Source organism: Sander vitreus, chromosome 21 (genome assembly GCF_031162955.1).
Source record: "Sander vitreus isolate 19-12246 chromosome 21, sanVit1, whole genome shotgun sequence".
Lineage (NCBI taxonomy): Eukaryota > Metazoa > Chordata > Actinopteri > Perciformes > Percidae > Sander > Sander vitreus.
Window position 1 is genome coordinate 14,969,575 of NC_135875.1, and position 19,149 is coordinate 14,988,723.

The following is a 19,149-nucleotide window of genomic DNA, read 5'->3' on the forward strand; positions in this document are numbered from 1 at the left end:
TGAGCTTCTGACATTAACCTGAGCTTCTGTCGTTTTAACTGCACCCGTCACATTTTAAACAAACACATCAGAATTTTCAGCCACCATCTAGTTCATGTTTCAGAAATATTCTTTGTGTAAACAAACACAAACATGAGCAATGGACGGTTCAACTCGCAGGTGTAACACGTCTCACCAATTGCTGTGTTTCATCTCACCTTGACAGACACTTTACAATCTCAAGCACGACAAGTAGTCTAGGGGCCATACACCCTAAGACGGCATGCCACCTCAAAAATAATACCCTCCCCTCTGTCTCAACAACACCCCCACCCCCTTATACATCTTTCCATGACTCAGCCCTTCCTCTGCTGAATACCTCTCTCTCTGTGACAAAATGCAGATCAACTTCTTTCACACTCAGGCTGTTTATATCCCCAAACACTGCAGGCTGTAAGCTGGTCCCATAAGTGTCAAAACCTGTCCACAGTGACTCTTTTACATGACGGCAAACTGCATTTAGCGTGGAGCAAGTTGTCTCTCTCTTTCTCGCACACCCATATGCCCAAACACACTCACCCACTTACTATTGTCCACTGTGGCCAGACCATATTTGCAATAGGGCGAGACGCAATATAATAGTCAGTATTGAGTGGCTCTTGGTTCTTCAGACGGCGACTGATTGAGCTTGAGAGTTCAGGCACGGTAGCCAAGGTGGCGTGTCCCGGGGTCATGTTTGTTATTCCTGTAAGAGACGAGTCCTGGGCTGGAGTCGGGAGAGGGCATAAATTAACACTGACTACTGCTGCCTCCACCCCCCACAGCCCGCCAGTCGTCCTGTCTACTGTCCATACATACTGTATACACACATAAAGATAGACAGGCACACACATAGATACACATGTACATGAAACAGACACAAATATTCTAGTTCATGGTCTCTCTTTCAGCTCTGACTCTCTCACACATGTCCATGTACGCACCCCCATCGCAGCACGACTTATAGCCCACACCACATTCTCCCTCTTGTCCAAACACTATTAATTAAACTGTGAAAGAGGCCTTGACTAACACAGGCACCCCAGCAGTCAGCCCTACTTGTCTGTCTTACTCAGTGTCAAAGAGGGAGTGAGGCCAGGAGGACCTGAGCTGAACAGACTCGCGAGTAAAGAGAAATTTGGGGAGGTTAGAGGGGTCGAGGGTGCTGTTTTTTCTTGTTACTCCACCTCGACTCGTCCACCTGAAGAGAAAATTAGTTATTTTCTGGTCCTGAATGGGGGGATTTATTGACTTTAAGTGGCCTGGTGCTGGAGTAAGATCACCTGGGAGGGAGGAGAGGGAATCTGTGAAGGGTTTGGGACTCAGGATTTCTAATGAGTTGGGAGGTGCGTTATCTCACCAACAGGCGCCCACACAAACACACACACATCCCTCTCTCGCCTCCAACCACCTCCAGGCCCACTAAAAATAAACATGTCCCCACAGACTTAACTGACCTCCCTGTCAGTGAGTGGCAAAGGGTTAAGAAACATACACACACACACACACACACACACACACACACACACACACACACACACACACACACACACACACACACACATTACTACAGCTCCTTGGCTCCACTCATATGGCTGCAGCTCAAGACATGCCATGCTCCAGCAGCTTTAGTATGTGCAGGTAAACACACACACACACACACACACACACACACACACACACACATACATATACACACACACAGTTAGTGTCCCTCTGGGAGCAGAGAGCTAGTGGTTCCCTTAAGGCCCATAGTCTGCTGTTGGCAGCCAGCATGACTGTCAAATGGTGCCGCGCCACTGGAGCGCATGAAATGTCGAAAAACATTCCACTCCGACCATGTTGTTGGACATGTCAGGTTTGTTGTCAATTAGTTAACGACCTGTCACTGGAAGAGATGTTTCTAGAGTTTGTCAGGACAGAGGTATTCATTGGTGCAAAAAAATCAGACAACCAATCAGAGTCATGCCACAGTTTCTCATAAGTGCCCTGACTTTAAGCATCAAAATATTTATCCAAAAGTAATCTGACTAATTTGTTCTGGTTCTATTGAGTAACAAACATCTTTTTTCTTGTCTCTGTCTTGTCCACACAGAACAGTGCAAACCTCCACCACAAGGGAGGAAGCATTCAGTATCCAAAAGCCTGCGCCACCTCTTCCAACCCACCAGCAAATTTGTTAAAAGCTTGAAAAGGTAGATGTTCTTTTTGTCCGCTTTCCTCCGTGAAATGTGACATAAAAATAGTTAGCCTCCATACTATAGACTTTACACTATAATATGAAATAAATTGTAATTGCTGTGTATGGCAAATGTGTTTAATTTGTCAATTTACATATATTTTCAACGAGTATTCATTTTGGAGAGAACGTCATATCCATTATAGATTGTTAAATATACTTCTGACTTTATGGTGACATGGTTTCCATTGCAGCAAATAGTTATCACATTTTTAATGACAATTACTTACTTTGAGAACATACACACAGAGACGTGCAGACCAGTGTAGGCTTTAATGCAAGTCCATCAAAATTGAATCACCTTCAGACACCAAGGCAAGATAGATGATACGTTTGGGGTACTGTGAGTTGTGCAATGTGTCATTTTGATATTTAGTCACTCAGTGGCGTAGTGTTACTGTAACACATGTACTTTTTCTGTGTTACTTTCCAGAGGTCTCTATCTGACATCCATACTCTACAGAGATGACAATGTGTTGGTGACTCCAGAGGACCAGATTCCCGTTGTGGAGGTTGAAGATTCCTACTCCAGCTCCCTCATGCAGGACTTCCTCTGGTTTACAAAGGTAGACAGACAGACAGATATATATATATATATATATATATATATATATATATATATATATATATATATATATATATATATATATATATATATATATATAGAGAGAGAGAGAGAGAGAGAGAGAGAGAGAGAAAGGTACAACACCACACACATATATATATATATATATATATATATATATATATATATATTATATTATATTATATTATATAACACAATATTATTATTATATATATATTTCTCAGACAATTGATGACCCATCATAAAACTGATACAAATCTAAAGGAATAATTTATTTTAAGATTGTGCTAAAAATGGGTTTTTGTTTAGTAATTTACATGGCCACATTACTGCATTTTAACAAATGATTACATTACCCTTTGGTTACTACTGATCAGCTGCAAACGGAACATTAGCTCATAAACTGAAAAACGTTTTGTATGTGTGCATCCAATCCACGTGCCAGGTCTCCTATCTATGGGAGGAGATTCCCTGGCTGCAGCAGTGTCTCAGTCCGTCCCAGTCGTCCTGTTCCTGTACTCTGCAGACACGCCTCAAGATGCTGCAGGCTGTCTCCCATCTACAGGTAGTACAACGCCAGCATCACAAACTATTAGGACTATGGTTTCGAAATGTAAATGGTGGTGATGCTCCAAACGAAGAGAAAAGCACTGAACAGCAGTACAATTATTATCTGATGTCTTTTCATCAGGGAATGCTGGGAACCCAGGACCTTGGTCAGGTGTACTTTGAGCCAATCAAAGACAAGCATGGTAATGCCCTGCTGGTGCTCCTGAAGGACATGAATGCCTGTCCCAACCTGGATGGGGTTCGCTGGACGCAGCTTTGCAAACTGCAGCTCCAACGCAAGTCCATCTCATCCCCTGAAGAGCCCACTGCCTTGGACATGCTTCTCATCACTCTCCACGTGAGTCCGACGTGATTAGACGGGCAGTGATTGGTAGTTAGTTCAGTTTTGGAAAATGTGTTATTTTTGCTTTTGTTTTGGAGACAGCCTGCTGCCACAGCAGTTAGGAATGGTAGGAGGGTTTGTCAGCAATGGTTGTGGTTTTCATCAGGCTCATTCTTTGCATTGTTTGTTACCCAGAGAGTTAGCAAGATGAAACAGCATAGTTTAAGGCCCTTTGTCAACAATAAAATGCCCCCAAAAACACTGGAAAGCATTTATCTATTAGTATCGCTCTAATGTTTTTAAACTCTCATTCACAGAAAACCAGTAAACATGAGTCTCTGTGGCTGAAACAATAGCACTTTAAAATGAAATGTGCTTCCAATTACCAGTGCTGCTTGTGCAGACACTCTTTATTGTTTTCTATTCTCTCCTCATCCATTTGTTACCTTTTTTTGTGCAGACACATATTGAATTGGCTTGCCAACAAATTAATTAAAAGCCAGATTTCAGGTCAATGATCCATGCCGACCCAACATGAATGTTAATCATCTCAGTCACTTTATTTTAGTAGAAACTGGAAGGTTACCTTTGAATTTCAGCATTGTGGACCTGATGATGATGATCTTGCAAACTGTTGTTTTGTGTTTTGTAACTAATGCTGTGTGGCTGTTTTGTTCAGAACGACCACAATCTGGAACCAAACCACAAGTTGATTTTGTCTATATAGCCCGGTAAACTTGATACCATTGTTGCAATGCTGTTCTGTCTCCAGTGTAAGTTGGTTTGGCCTTGTGGTTCCAAAACAATGGTAGAGAAACCCTTTGGCAAAACCACATTTCACTGAAATATTTGTTTTGTGGCCAGTTATGAACAAATTGTATGATGAAATACATAAAAATGTACTGATGGGCTACTTTGCCGTGCTGACTTCCACTTTAAACATGTTGGAACAACTTTAGAGTGAAGTCTCTCAAGGACTAACAATGGCAAAACATGAAAACACAATCATTTAGATGATTGTGAGGTTGCTTAAAGAGATAAAATTAGAATTGTGTCGACCTCAGTCAACACTACCATACCGTGCTCTAACTTAGTCTCTCTCCACCTGCTGTTCCCAGGAGAAGCTGGCATATCACAGGCGAAGCAAGAAGACGTTGCCTCCAGGCTTGTACCTGGGCTACTTGAAGCTGTGTACATCAGTGGAGCAGATCAGAGCGCTTGTGCCCCAGAAACTGCCCAACGTCCTCTGTCACTCCAAAATTCGGGACAACAGCAACGTGTCCAGGTGGGGATCATATGACACCTAATGTGGGTCAGTGTATATGGGTTCTGGATCAGTTTTGACCAGACACCTGAATATACTGGCTAAACAATGACAAGGGATACCTGTTAAGTGGATTGATGCGCCCTTTTAAAGCATTCCTGTGAGTGTGTGTTCTGCATGTGTGTTGTTTTAGAGAGGAGTGGCAGTGGCTGCAGGCTCTCAGCTCTCTGGAGGAGTCGTCGGAAATGGACCATGAAGAACAAAGTGCTCCACATTGCCTCCTACAGGACCTGCGCAGCGCCATCAAAGACCTGATGGCATACATCAATGTCCCTGGCAATCAGGTCAGAGACAATGTGAAACTGTGTGTGTGTGTATCTTTGTCCATAAGCATACGGTTCTACAGTGAGATGTACAACCTTTTCTTTACCAAATGCAAAACAAAAATGGTATTTTTTGTGTAGACTGATTTTGACTGATATCATGGAACCAGTTGAAACTCCTCTCGAGAGATATCTAGCCAAGTTCCAGAGGCAGGCAGTAGCAAGAGCTCAAAGCAATGAAAATGATTCCAATGGTTATTCAGCCAATTCTGGTTAGACCACTAATTCTACATGATTTCTGTAAAAGAACATGGTTTGAATTCCAGCACAATGGCAATCATTGTCCATTCGACTTTAACCTTTTACCACCCACTCTTCCAGCTCGCACTAGACAGAACTCTACGGCTGCGCAATGAAAAGTTACATGAATACATATATGAGCATATGTATTGATAGATTAGAATGACAGAATGTAGAACTGAAACCTTAAAGTTTGTTTCCAAAGGGGATGGATGTTACAGTACAAAAACAAAAATCAAATATGGCTTCAGCAGTGTATTAGTGACATGCAATAACCCATAATTACAGCAAACCGTACTTCTCATTCCACTGGTGAGCCTCTGGTTCTACTTTCAAGATACTCAAATGAGTGAAAAAATGACTTCATGGTGGGCTAGCGGTCTGTGATCCGTACCCTTCAACTGTGACTTCCTCTTGAAGGCAACCACTCACCCTTTACTTCTATCTTAAAACATTAAAGCTGAAATAACCTTAAAATATGTATATATTTAGAGGTAAAAAAGGAGCAGTTGAGCAATTGATCTTGAATATGATAATCTTGCACAAAAAGAACTGCATACATTAAAATGACATGATGTCAGTATTCTGTCACTGTTTTAAGGTTAAGCGCGATTTATGCTTCTGCGTTAAATCTACGCTGTGGCAACGTATGTAGGTACGTGGAGACACGGACCCTACGCCGTAGCCTGACACCTCTTGAACCCTGCTATTCTCTTAAAGAGATCGAAGCACACACCAACGCACAAGTATAAACTTTAGGCCACTTGCGTAGGCTACGGCGAAAGCTCTACGTGGTGCCTCCACACAACCATAAATCACGCTTAAGATCTACATCGGCATACTGAGAACACCTGTTGCCGTGTGTTTAGGTGCAGGACTTCCGTATCTACAGCCAAGAAGTGGTAGAGTTTGGAGAGAAAGTGTCCTTCCTGCTCCTCCTGCCACCTTCAGATGAAGTGTGCACAGCTCCTGGTCAGAATAACCCATACTCCCCCCGCTCTGGCTTCCTCACCCTGCCCCTGCAGATCTTTGAATTGGGTCAGTATATCCGATTTTGGCAGAAATGGGAAATTTGACACTAACTGCTGTTTCCAAATATATGTTCCTGTATTTATTTTTTTTCTTGTTGGATTCCCTTTCTCCCTCAGTCCACTTTAATGCCTATTACCCCAGTTTCATCGGCCAGTACTGCAGAGTTTCAGCTTTGCTGGAGCTGGAGTCCCTCATGTCCCAGCAGGCCCTAAGGGAGGCCTTCTCTGAGGCTGAGCTCATTGCTGCTAAGAAGAAACACCAGCAGGTCCAGGAACACATACAGGTAACACAACAGGAATATATATATATATATATATATATATATATATATATATATATATATATATATATATAGTTTGGTTTGAAATGTGCTGGGGACAGAGACGCATTCAGAAGTGTATTTTCAGAAGTGCTGGGACGCAGTTCATGGTTTGAAAGACGCTGTCCTGTAGCTTACTAATGTAAATGAATAAAAATGTATACAAAAATGTGATGATGTCCAACACGTTTTATGAAAAAGAAAGCTTTGACAGAGTAACAAGTTCCATTTGGCAAACACGTGCCACCCACCCCTTCCACAACCTAGAACGTATCCCAGTGTTACAGTTGTTGCAGGGTTGTGAACAGAGAAGCATGTAGCCAGCGCAGCAGCACAACGGCTGTGTCTGTACCTGCCCTGTGGGGATAGAGATTTTTGTGGATTTGTTGGCATCTGTCGCTCAAAAATTATGTGTTATGAATTTTATTTTTTTTAACTAAATTGAGCTCGAGGTTTTCAAAAAAAGTGGTGGGTACAAAATGACTCATGATGAAATCTGATAGGTACGCGTACCCACCGAAATTGACGCCTATGGTTTTACACACACCTAGGTGTTTGGATTATGTACTGTAAAACTGGTATTTGTATGGAAAATGGATTGAAATTAATCCAATAATACATTTGATTGTTACTGAGATTAACTATTACGAATTTGTTGACTGTACAACAGCAAATGGAGGAGGTGTGGCGCGATGCGAGGTGGATCATGGACGCCCTGCAGTATGCTCGCTACAAGCAGCCAACAGGAGGCATCTCCATAAGCTGGATAATTGACTTCTCCAAGGAAGTGTTGCCCGAAAAGCCCCCCTCTACCTCCTCCCAACCAGACTTCATGCCCTCCCCCATGCCTTCACCCGAACCCTGCCGCAAGCACTCAGGTCACAATCAACTCTTACAACAGAAACATGTCAGATTCTGCGGTTATATGATGTTGTAAATAGAGGATTTAATATTCAACTTACAACAATGACATTAACATACATGATTCTGGTACTTGCCATTTTTGCATTTCTGCAGATTTTGCTGGACTATCAGATGAGGAGGGCTCCTCTGAGGTCTTCCTCACCACCGACAGCGACTATGACTCTAGCCGTGCCCAGAGTCCCCGTGAGCTGGATCTGTTGCCGCCCTCACCCGTCTCATCTTCTGCGCCGCTGGAGCCATGTGGTTTCCTGCGTAGTGACGGGAGCAGCTCAGGAGGAGGGATGTGTCTCGGTGGGAGTGGATGCGGAGGTGGGGCGCTAAGGGATTCCACGCCAGATGTCCTCCAGGCCTCAGAGCTGCAGCACGGGAGGGAAGGCGAGCGGTGTGGCGGAGGAGTTCACTGTGTCAGAGAAAGGCGAAGGGGGGGGCCAGAGCTCTTTGACAGTGACTTCATCCTGCCCAGCAGGCAGATCGAGCTGTTGCACATCACAGAGAAGAGACAGGCCTTCTGTGTGAGAACCAGCAGCCTGGAGTTCCCTTCCACCACCTCAGCCCACCAGCCTTACTCCTACCACACTACTTGCCCCTCGCCCTCCAACTCGCCACAGCGGAGATGGCACAGGCCCTCGTCGGTGGACCGCTGTTGCTCGGCTGAACGCTGCCAGCCACGGCTTCCACCAGCGCGTACGTTATCAGAGGACAGTGGCACACAGAGGCTCTCCTCACCATCACCTGCTGCCCTCAGGAAAGGCTGTCATGCCACACTCAGAGTGTACCCGCAGTATCGCACAGGCCTGCCAAAGGAGACCAGTGTTAAGGTATTGATGTGTTTTGACATGTTGAAGCTATTCACCTTTAAACTGTTGAAGTATCTGATTGACTTAAGTATTTGTTATGACACTAGTTGTTGATATTCTGTCTTCCCGTGTTTCAGCTTTGTGCAACTCCAGGGACGTCAGCGCGGGAGATAGTCCAGCTGGTGGTGCAGGAGATGAACATTGTGTCGCGGCGCATGCTCGGTAGCAGCGGAGGCGGTGGTGAACAGGAGCAGTGTGTGTACTACAGTCCCGAACAGTTAAAGCACTTTGGGCTCATGCTGGTGGTGGACAATAGAGAAAAGTGGCTTCAGGATGATTTCTGTCCCCTGGAGCTCCAAAACCCCTGGCTGAGGGGCAAACTGTGCGTTCGCATTAAGGAATATTCACCACTAGCACTCAAACACAGCCGGGCCACCACAGTGTGACACTTCCAGGAGAGAGAACGAGAACATTTAGACAAATAAAGAGAACATTTAAGAGTACCTGCCATGTGCAGATTCTCTGGATTAACTTTGGATAAATGTGTTTGGAAATGAAGGAACTGTTACATTTGTACAAACAGGCCTAAACTCTACACTATTTTCTCTCACTGTGGTATTACCATCCACAACTGCAGCTATAACATGTCATATTTTCTGCTGTGTTCTTGTTATGAAATGCTTCTGTTTCCATGGAATGTGTTCCCCCGTACGTAGGATTTTTTTTTTTTATGAACATCAGAAACCCTCATATGGACACCAAATGAACAATAACAAAATGGAACAAAGAGAAATAGTTTTTGTGCTGTCAGGAATCATTTGGGAAAAAGATTGTGATGCTGAGCAAGATTAATAGAGGGTCACTTTGAATTTTGCCAAGATTGACGCCGGCACATTGGGACGCTTACGTTGCCAAAACGACATGGGCAGCATCATCCTCCCCAGCCACACGCGAACACGGCTTTTCCTATAAACTCTCTCATTGTGTCAGGCCCAAAGATCTGTCGGCTGCAGCCGCCCGGCCCCATGTCCCCAGGATGTGGGCTCTGGCCACGGCCCAGAGGGCAGAAAGGAAGGGAGAAGTACAGAGGGCGGCTGGCGTCTCCGCTTGGGGACGCAATTGACTCAACGATTTGGCCCGTCAGCCTGTCACTCAACTGCTCCTGTCCACTGTACTGTCTGGTGGCGAAGCAGCCAAGCAAGGGAGAGAGAACTTGATAGAGAGTGAGAGAGAGCAAAGAGGAGGGTGGAGGCTGCATCTTTCAGATGTCACTGGCTCTCTGGTGCTCTTTTGCTCCCTTTTCGGCAACACATCCTCTGTCGTAGTGTAGCTAACAAATACTCATCTTGTGAAGTAACACAAAATAAAACCAGCCAATTTGGATTTTCACAACAGAGAAAACACAAGCAATACTTGACCCTTTTGGTTTTTCTAATAGATGGGGGAAAAAAAGCATGTAAACCTTCCAGAATTGTGCTGAGTACATCTAAAGTACTGTAGTTCATGCTGTGCTAAAAGTGCTAAAAACTGTGTTTTGTTGTGTTTGGTTCAGTGGTATTCCCAGATGCTTCAGAAAATGGTGCCCGCCAGTCTAGAGCTGGGTCTCCCAAAGGGATTCTAGTGTGAAAGGGATGACTCTAGTTGTTAAGAGGCCCAGTGTTTATTAGCAAAGTAACATATCCTACAGTTTATTCCAGAATTTCCTCTGAACTGCTTCAAAATAAGTTATATATTAACTATAAGAGGGTTTAAAAGGGTTTACGTTTTAGCCCCTGAACGCACCGCCACGACCTGCAATGCGCATGACCGATGGAGAATTGTAAAGGCGAAATGTCAAATGTAAAAACACCCATAAAACAACATTGTCAAACCCACAGCCAGTGTGGTCTATTAGATAATATTGTAATAGCTCACACAGCCAATTGTGCTCAGTCTGCTGTTAACATGCTAGCAGATTAGCGAGCGAGCGGTAGTGCTCAGCTTGTCTACCCTAATGGGTTATGGGACCCTCTCCTTGCAAATGGAAGCGTTCAGTCGGGAGTCTCTAATATGTGGATTACCTCAATCACCAAAACACTGATGCAGGTATTGTACTTTTGGATGAACCACTATTTCTGACTACACAATAATTAAGGCCCCTTACCAATCTACATCATCCTTTTTAGCTAATTTTGGGGAACCTGTGCCAAGTTTTGATTTCTCTGTTCACACTATACAGTGCGTGAAACCTCACAACTTTACATTTGAGACAGAACAGTCTGTGCATTGTTTACATCAAACTCCACATCTCAAACTGCAGGCTGCTGTGTTTAATTTTTGTTTTATATATTTTTTTCTATCAACTGTTTTTCAGCATATGATCAATACTTTTTTCCGGCTATGAAATGTCAACATCATACCGTTAACAATAACCTGCAGCATTTTCAAAATGTAGCACCAGAAAGGTCAAAAAGAGGAGAGTGGGATGAAGTCAGTGGACCTGTCCTCAGTTACTGTAGCATTCCAGGTTCACAGAATGTTGTCGAACCTGTCACAGGGGGAGTTAACAACGGTGTCTCTCAAAGTGTTTACAGAGGTTAGTTTCCTTACACTTTCAAACGTGTTTACGTGTAACTACTGTATATAGATGTCTTAAGACACTGATAACTGATGTTATAAGTTGTAGTTGGTTTTACTAATGGCTTGAACTGTTGTATTAGCGCTTAGATGTCTTCTTTATTCACATTGTTATAAGCGGTTTTTACGGGGGCCAACTGCAAAAAACACAACCAGTAACCGAACTATGTACATAGACTAACAAAGACCAGGGGATGAATGTACTGTATCTGTCCTAAATGTGAAAGTAAGTGAATGTGGGGCTGTCATCACTACTGAGGTCAAAGGACAGTGAAGTTATAGTCTTAAGATTAAGCTGAAGGGGAAGAAGGGGATTTGAATTCCCTGTCCAGTTGAAAAATAAAGTAAAGCCCCATGTTTACAAGTAGCTGTTGGCAGATCCATCAGGCGAAGTCATGAAGGAGACATCACGTCACTTTTTTTAAATCTATTTTTATTGAACAATAAATGAATATTACAAAATAAAAGCCTTGGTTGTTTACGAGGGTTTCTTCTCTTTTAACAGATCACTGCACACGAGTGTAGGACGTTTCTAACCTTCATGTGAGTCCCACTGAGCAATAACAACATCTTTTATGTGATATTGACCTTTTTACACTTCCTGTTGGAGAGATACAGTACGTGTCCGCATTAACTGCACTACATTGACTTAGCTTGAAAGCTGAACATTCCACTAGGATTCATGATATACAGTGGGGAGAACAAGTATTTGATACACTGCCGATTTTGCAGGTTTTCCCACTTACAAAGCATGTAGACGTCTGTAATTTTTCTCATAGGTACTCTTCAACTGTGAGTGACGGAATCTAAAACAAAAATCCAGAAAATCACATTGTATGATTTTTAAGTAATTAATTTGCATTTTATTGCATGACATAATTATTTGATACATCAGAAAAGCAGAACTTAATATTTGGTATAGAAACCTTTGTTTGCAATTACAGAGATCATACGTTTCCTGTAGTTCTTGACCAGGTTTGCACACACTGCAGCAGGGATTTTGGCCTACTCCTCCATACAGACCTTCTCCAGATCCTTCAGGTTTCGGGGCTGGGCAATACAGACTTTCAGGTCTGGAGACTGGCAAGGCCACTCCAGGACCTTGAGATGCTTCTTACGGAGCCACTCCTTAGTTGCCCTGGCTGTGTGTTTTGGGTCGTCGTGATGCTGGAAGACCCAGCCACGACCCATCTTCAATGCTCTTACTGAGGGAAGGAGGTTGTTGGCCAAGATCTTGCGAGTGGAGTTTAGACCAAAAAGCTCTATTTTTGTCTCATCAGACCACATGACCTTCTCCCATTCCTCATCTGGATCATCCAGATGGTTATTGGCAAACTTCAAACAGGCCTGGACATGCGCTGGCTTGAGCAGGGGGACCTTGCATGCGCTGCAGGATCTTAATCCATGATGGAGTAGTGTGTTACTAATGGTTTTCTTTGAGACTGTGGTCCCAGCTCTCTTCATGTCATTGACCAGGTCCTGTCGTGTAGTTCTGGGCTGATCCCTCACCTTCCTCATGATCATTGATGCCCCACGAGGTGAGATCTTGCATGGAGCCCCAGACCGAGGGAGATTGACCGTCATCTTGAACTTCTTCCATTTTCTAATAATTGCGCCAACAGTTGTTGCCTTCTCACCAAGCTGCTTGCCTATTGTCCTGTAGCCCATCCCAGCCTTGTGCAGGTCTACAATTCTATCCCTGATGTCCTTACACAGCTCTCTGGTCTTGGCAATTGTGGAGAGGTTGGAGTCTGTTTGATTGAGAGTGTGGACAGGTGTCTTTTATACAGGTAACGAGTTCAAACAGGTGCAGTTAATACAGGTAATGAGTGGAGAACAGGACGGCTTCTTAAAGAACAACTAACAGGTCTGTGAGAGCCAGAATTCTTACTGGTTGGTAGGTGATCAAATACTTATGTCATGCAATAAAATGCAAATTAATTATTTAAAAATCATACAATGTGACTTTCTGGATTTTTGTTTTAGATTCCGTCTCTCACAGTTGAAGTGTACCTATGATAACAATTACCGACCTCTACATGCTTTGTAAGTAGGAAAATCTGCAAAAAATACTTGTTCTCCCCACTGTATGTTGGCAACCCCCATCAGCCACAAGGAGCATAACAAGCTTATATTTCAAATGTGTGGAGATCAGATTTTCTTTGGGGCTTATTCTTTTAGTTTGTAGTTTCATCCACATGTATGATACACTCCCAAAAGCTGCTCATTCATCTGATATGAATGAGAGTAAATGACAAATAGAGGGCACTTGTTCCTACAGATGCTATTTTGCAATGACCTCATCAGTGTTTGTCACCCAGTTGCTGAAAACTGAATGGTGGGCAGCTGCAGATAGAATCTCACAGTATAAGTGATGGGCATGGCCACATGAAGCCTGCAGCGTGCACTCGCCAGGGATGAACAATGATGCTACTATTGCCTATGTTGATGGAGTGGTTTTTTTGTAACAGGTTTGAATGGAGTTTAGGCTTAGCATTAGGAAAAATACTTGACATAATGACATCCCCTCCACCAGTCTCAGGGTGATGTGCATTACGTCAGCTTTACGTTCTCAATGCAGTACTGTAAAGATGAGATATGCATGTTTGTCGAAGTACACTCAACATAAAGTATCATAAAAGATCTAAAGTAGATGCCTCTTTTTAAATAAGATACTAAAATATGGTTTTTCAAACTCAGTGCTGTTACGCTCATTAAATAATAGTCTTTAAGCATGCAATTGCTATTGGTGAGGTTTAATTACTTGAGACAGTTCAAAGACCTCATATTTTGCTCATTTTCAGGTTCATAATTGTATTTAGAGGGACCACAATAGCTTTACATGGTTTAATTTTCAAAAAACACCATATTTTGTCATACTGCACATTGCTGCAGCTCCTCTTTTCACCCTGTGTGTTGAGCTCTCTGTTTTAGCTACAGAGTGAGGCATCTCACTTCTGTTCCATCTTTGTTGGGAGGCATGCATGTGCAGTACCTAAGTAAGGACTACTAGCCAGTCAGAAGCAGAGTAGGGCGGGCCCTGACAAGCAAGCTAGTGTGATCCAAAAGAAACCCGCTTCAGCCGGTAACCTATGGCTTCGGCTCAGCCGTACATGTTTGAACCCGAGTCTAATCCCGAAACACAGGCAGAACAACCCGAACCAGTTTCGCAACCTAGACTGGAGCAAGACGTTTCAGAGTGGTAAGTTATTTAAATGTTAACAAATGAATCTTTCATAATGTCACGTTTTAATTCTGCACTGTCTCCTGGACATGGTGATACAACTATCTGAACTCTTCGGGCCTCCGCTCTAACTAGCTTGGTTTTGTTTTCTGTTGGAGATGGTAAGTCCCTTTGGGGTGGACTTTGTGCTTTTTCACTTCATAAACCTATAACATGCACAAAAAAGATGTATAACGCAATAAAGGAAAGGGAAAAAGACAAAAAGCATAATATGAGCACTTTAATACTGTCATGAAAAAAGTGCTTTCTGCTTGAAGAGACTATGAAAAAACGGTCAATTTGCTGTGCTCATAACAGAACCACAAACTACACATGAAACCTTGGAAAAGTGGATTCAACTCTTGAAGGTGACAAATGCACATTTGTTACAAATTGGCTCAGGTCCTTTATCAGCTGAATTATATATTTGTCAGAACTTTTCACCTCCAGATATTAACAAAAATGTCCCAGATATTTAATTGCAGGGAATCTAAGGCCTCCATCCACAGACAGAACACTTTATTTTTTTTAAGTTTCACCTCTGACCAAACTCCATATGAGTGTGTTTGAGTGTGTTCAGAAGGGGGCTTTGCTGCACCTGTGCCCCACCCAGCAGTGAGGTTGCAGTGTCCTGGAGTACACCTGTGCATTACTGCAGCAAGGTGAGATGTTGAACCCAATGTTAGCCTTCATTCACATCAAGATCCTGCTAAGTGTTATAGATCCTTTAAGGTCCCACATCATGCTCAATTTCAGGTTCATACTTGTATTTTGGGTTTCTACTAGAACATGTTTACATGTTTTAATTAGGGCTGTCAAACGATAATTTTTTTTAATCGCGATTAATCGCCAAATTTCTATAGTTAATCACGATTAATCGCATGTTTTATCACATGAATAAAATTCTATTATTTTGCATTTCTGAACTGTTTTTAAGTACATATTAACAATGGAAATGTTATGGTATCTTAATTGGGAATCAAATGAATGCAAAGAAAGTTACTTTATGAACTTGACTTTAAGATTTGTAATTGTTTATTATTTATTTACTGTAAACAAAAGAAAAATGTGTGAAACGGTCATTATTGCACAATTCCTGCAAAAGGGGGTGGACAATGTCCCAAATGACAAAAACAGTCAAAAAAAACGCTGCAAACAACACAGTCCTAAAACCGTATGCTGATATACATAGTCAATATAGTGTGCAGTAACTTCTAAATAATTTTGATTACTCACTGACGTCCAGTGATCACCGGTTAATGAGACAGCGTTTGCAGCACTTTGCAGCAGTTCCAGTTGGGCTGTTTTCTCCGTGTCGTACAGGCTGTGTATGCGTGAAACTACTGTCCCCCTCGACAACTTTTTAAAAGTAAACTTTCCATTCAGAATCTTATTGGCATCCATTTTGGCGTCTCGCGCTCGCCATCCACTCAAAACGTAACGTTAGCCTACTACTCTTTGGCCGGCTCGCAAGCCCAAACAAGTGTGTGCGCCGTGCATGTTGTTTTGTTTCCGGTCTAGCTAGATCTGATATGGCGTTGTAGTTTTTCTAACGTTACTAGTTGTTGCAACAGCATGTGAAAAAAACTACAAAGTTTGCTAGGCCAAAAAGAACGTTAATCTCGCGATAAAAACATTGATGCCGTTAAAATGGGTTTGCGTTAACGCCGTTAATGACGCGTTTAACTGACAGCACTAGTTTTAATGTTCAAAAAACACAAACATTTTTCTCATACTGTCTTTCTGAATATACTTGTATTCACCCTCTGTCTGAAATGCTCCGTTTTAGCGCCTGTCTCTTTAAGCAACCCTCCTAAAAAAATCTGCGTTTTCAGGTCTTCCGCATCTGTGCTGTCAGTGCCACTGCACCGGTATTGCAGACGGGGAATGACTGTAACGGCATTTTAGCGGCACTTTCTACCTATATATAGTATGGTTGTGACATCACAACTGTACGGAAGGCCTCATTTAAAGGCACCATTTGTGAATACGGGCTGTGTGTATTTCTCTGTGGATTGAGCGTTTTGATACTTTCACATTATTTATTCAGCACCTCGACCTGCTTTTTAATTAAAAAAAAGACTCATACAAAATTCTCACTACAATATGGGACCTTTCATTTTACCACTTTTTAACATTTCTGGTTTTTTAGCCAGTACATGAACTGTTGAACTTTCAAATTAAATGTTAAAAACAAATTTTTACATATTTACATAAGTATCTGTTTACCTACATATTTACTGTTGAAAGCTAGATGCTCACTGGTACAAATACATTGTTTTTTCAAAACTTAAAGTAATAAACACCTCTGCATTTTTGCATTAATAAAGCTTTATGTTGCACAGCTCGGTTATTGCAGTATCTTTAAATGTTTAGTTGAATCGTGATCCCAGAGCTAAATTCTGGCTGGCCAGGTTGCTTTCAGCAGGCTTATATCACAGCGCTCCCTTGCTAGCACCATGTGTTTTTTCAGCCCTTTAGCAAATAAAATGCTGCATGCTTCCCTGTCAACAGATCCTACAAACACTAATGTGCAGATGGACGCACAAACACACATTGGTGCACACAAGCGGCATGCACTAAATCTTGATATCTAGATGTGCAAATGCACATGTATACAGTACCATGTAGAGGATTTACACTTTTGTACTATATCAAGACCAAGTCACACACACTTTCCCAAGCAGCTTATCACACACAAATCATACCATAATGCATCCTTGCCAACACACTACGCCTTTAAGAGCACCCCTTTAACGTTTATTGACAGTAACTTAAGAATTGTACTGGAATTCTGACACCTCCTAATTTTAAACCTTCTGACTCCAGGAGGAAACGAGCTAAATATAAACCCTGGTATATATCTGAATACCTATAAAAAAAACATTCCCAAAACACCCTGAATAGTGGCTATTCATGCTCATAAAAGAGATTCAAAGTAGAGTGTGCAGGCGCAGCAACTCGTTACTCATCAAAATACGTGCAGCGACAAATTGAAGTTGGGTATCTTGGAGAATCATTTGATAGGTGATTTCGTCAGCACCTCCCCTGACTGTGAAGCAGGATTCAGAGGCTGCTAAGCTTTCGTACTTGAACAGGAAGAGTCTAAACTGCTAGGTGCATATGAGCCCTACAGTATGCTCAAGGTTGTGTGCGGCTAAAGGCTCTGACACACCAACCCGATTATCGGCCGTCGGACAGTCTGGCGAGGTCCGTGACTCAGTCGGAGGAGCCGTCGGCTTTAATTTGATTGATTTGACTTGTTGAATCGGCCAGTGGGCAGTCGGACTCAATGACCAATCTGATTGGTGGATTGCTAGCCCTTGACTAGCGAATCAGTGCATTTATGTTAAAACACTTACCGGAAATGACGAGCGGGACGAGTGTGGCGAATGCCTCTCAAAATCTGACGAAAATCTTTCATGCTGACCTTTGTCGATCAAAAAAACAGACAGATTCAGCAACTGCATGGCTTATTTCTCGCTTAAAATGTTTTCAGAAACATGTTTTGGTGAACTATTTTCGTAAAATACGAGATCGTATTCTGAACGAGCTGCCATTATGGTCGGCTTTGAAATTCGGGAGAAGCCAGACCCACATGACGCGTCATTTCCGGTTAAAATTTTTTGGGCGACAATACAGATTAGCTCCGCCATTATGGAGACATATTACGTCTCGCCCACGCGCAGAACGTACGCTCAAGTAGAGTTTAGATTCTCGGCCCGTTATTTTCCGCCACTATCCTCGGGCCGGGCCGGGCCGGGCCCTTGATCAAGCATTTGTGTTTTTTTTTAACATTACTTTATTAGCCTAATTGGGTGGGGAGAAAGCTATGCCATAATCAGAAATATTATCTATATAGGTTATATTTAGGCCAAAGTAACAAATGTGTCCAAAAACTTACACAAGTTGGACTAAAATGCAACACGTGTCATGCGCGGAGTCTCCTCCTCTCGCACACATCACACCGGGGCTGCTGGGCTGTATAGTGTAGCTTAAGTGCAACATGGAGCTTGAGGATGTAAGAAAAAAAGAAAAACAGGAGAATTACCTTTGAGCAGGTTTGGAGGAAAATCGGAGGTATGGAACCATTTTAAACAAGTCGTGGGCAGTGACAACATATGTGTCGGCTTTGTCGAATGCATTAGGCTAAGTGCGGCACGCTGCTCGCCTATGACAGCAAATAAAACGGGGACTTGGATGATGAACAGACACATGAAGCAGGCTCGCCGTGGCAGAGAAGATCATAGTCAGCCTTCAACATCCTCTTTTGTTACTTCTCCAAGCATGAGGGCGAAGCAAGCCCTCACAGAGAAATGCGTTGAGTTCAAACAACTCTGAATTGTAGTTGAGAACGTCAGTTATAACGGCCCACGTATTAAAAAAGTGTCGGGTTGAAATCTGGCTCGGGCTCATAATTCCAGTTAACGGGCCGGTCTCGGACACAACGTGCACAGGCTCGGGTTGGGTCGGGCTTGATTTTTTGGGCCAGATCTAAGCTCTACGCTCAAGTCGGCGTTGCTTCGGTGTGTTCCGAGGCACTTTTTTGACCTCGGGGAGCCGACTGATCAGTCCAACTGCCTTTTCTGCCGACGGTCGGCCGTCGGGTTGGTGTG

General features: G+C 42.9%; 1 protein-coding gene across 1 annotated transcript in view; it reads left to right on the forward strand.

Annotated features, from left to right (window-relative positions):
* Nucleotides 1–11,742, forward strand: part of ankfn1b (ankyrin repeat and fibronectin type III domain containing 1b) — a 53,019-nt gene extending 41,277 nt beyond the window's left edge. The window contains exons 10-20 of the mRNA XM_078279994.1: nt 2,114–2,213; nt 2,691–2,823; nt 3,289–3,408; nt 3,535–3,750; nt 4,854–5,020; nt 5,193–5,343; nt 6,492–6,660; nt 6,771–6,937; nt 7,644–7,851; nt 7,991–8,715; nt 8,832–11,742. Of these exons, the coding sequence (XP_078136120.1) occupies nt 2,114–2,213; nt 2,691–2,823; nt 3,289–3,408; nt 3,535–3,750; nt 4,854–5,020; nt 5,193–5,343; nt 6,492–6,660; nt 6,771–6,937; nt 7,644–7,851; nt 7,991–8,715; nt 8,832–9,140 (2,465 nt within the window). The 3' untranslated portion in view covers nt 9,141–11,742. The remainder of the gene's footprint in view (nt 1–2,113; nt 2,214–2,690; nt 2,824–3,288; nt 3,409–3,534; nt 3,751–4,853; nt 5,021–5,192; nt 5,344–6,491; nt 6,661–6,770; nt 6,938–7,643; nt 7,852–7,990; nt 8,716–8,831) is intronic.
* Nucleotides 11,743–19,149: the final 7,407 nt, after the last annotated feature.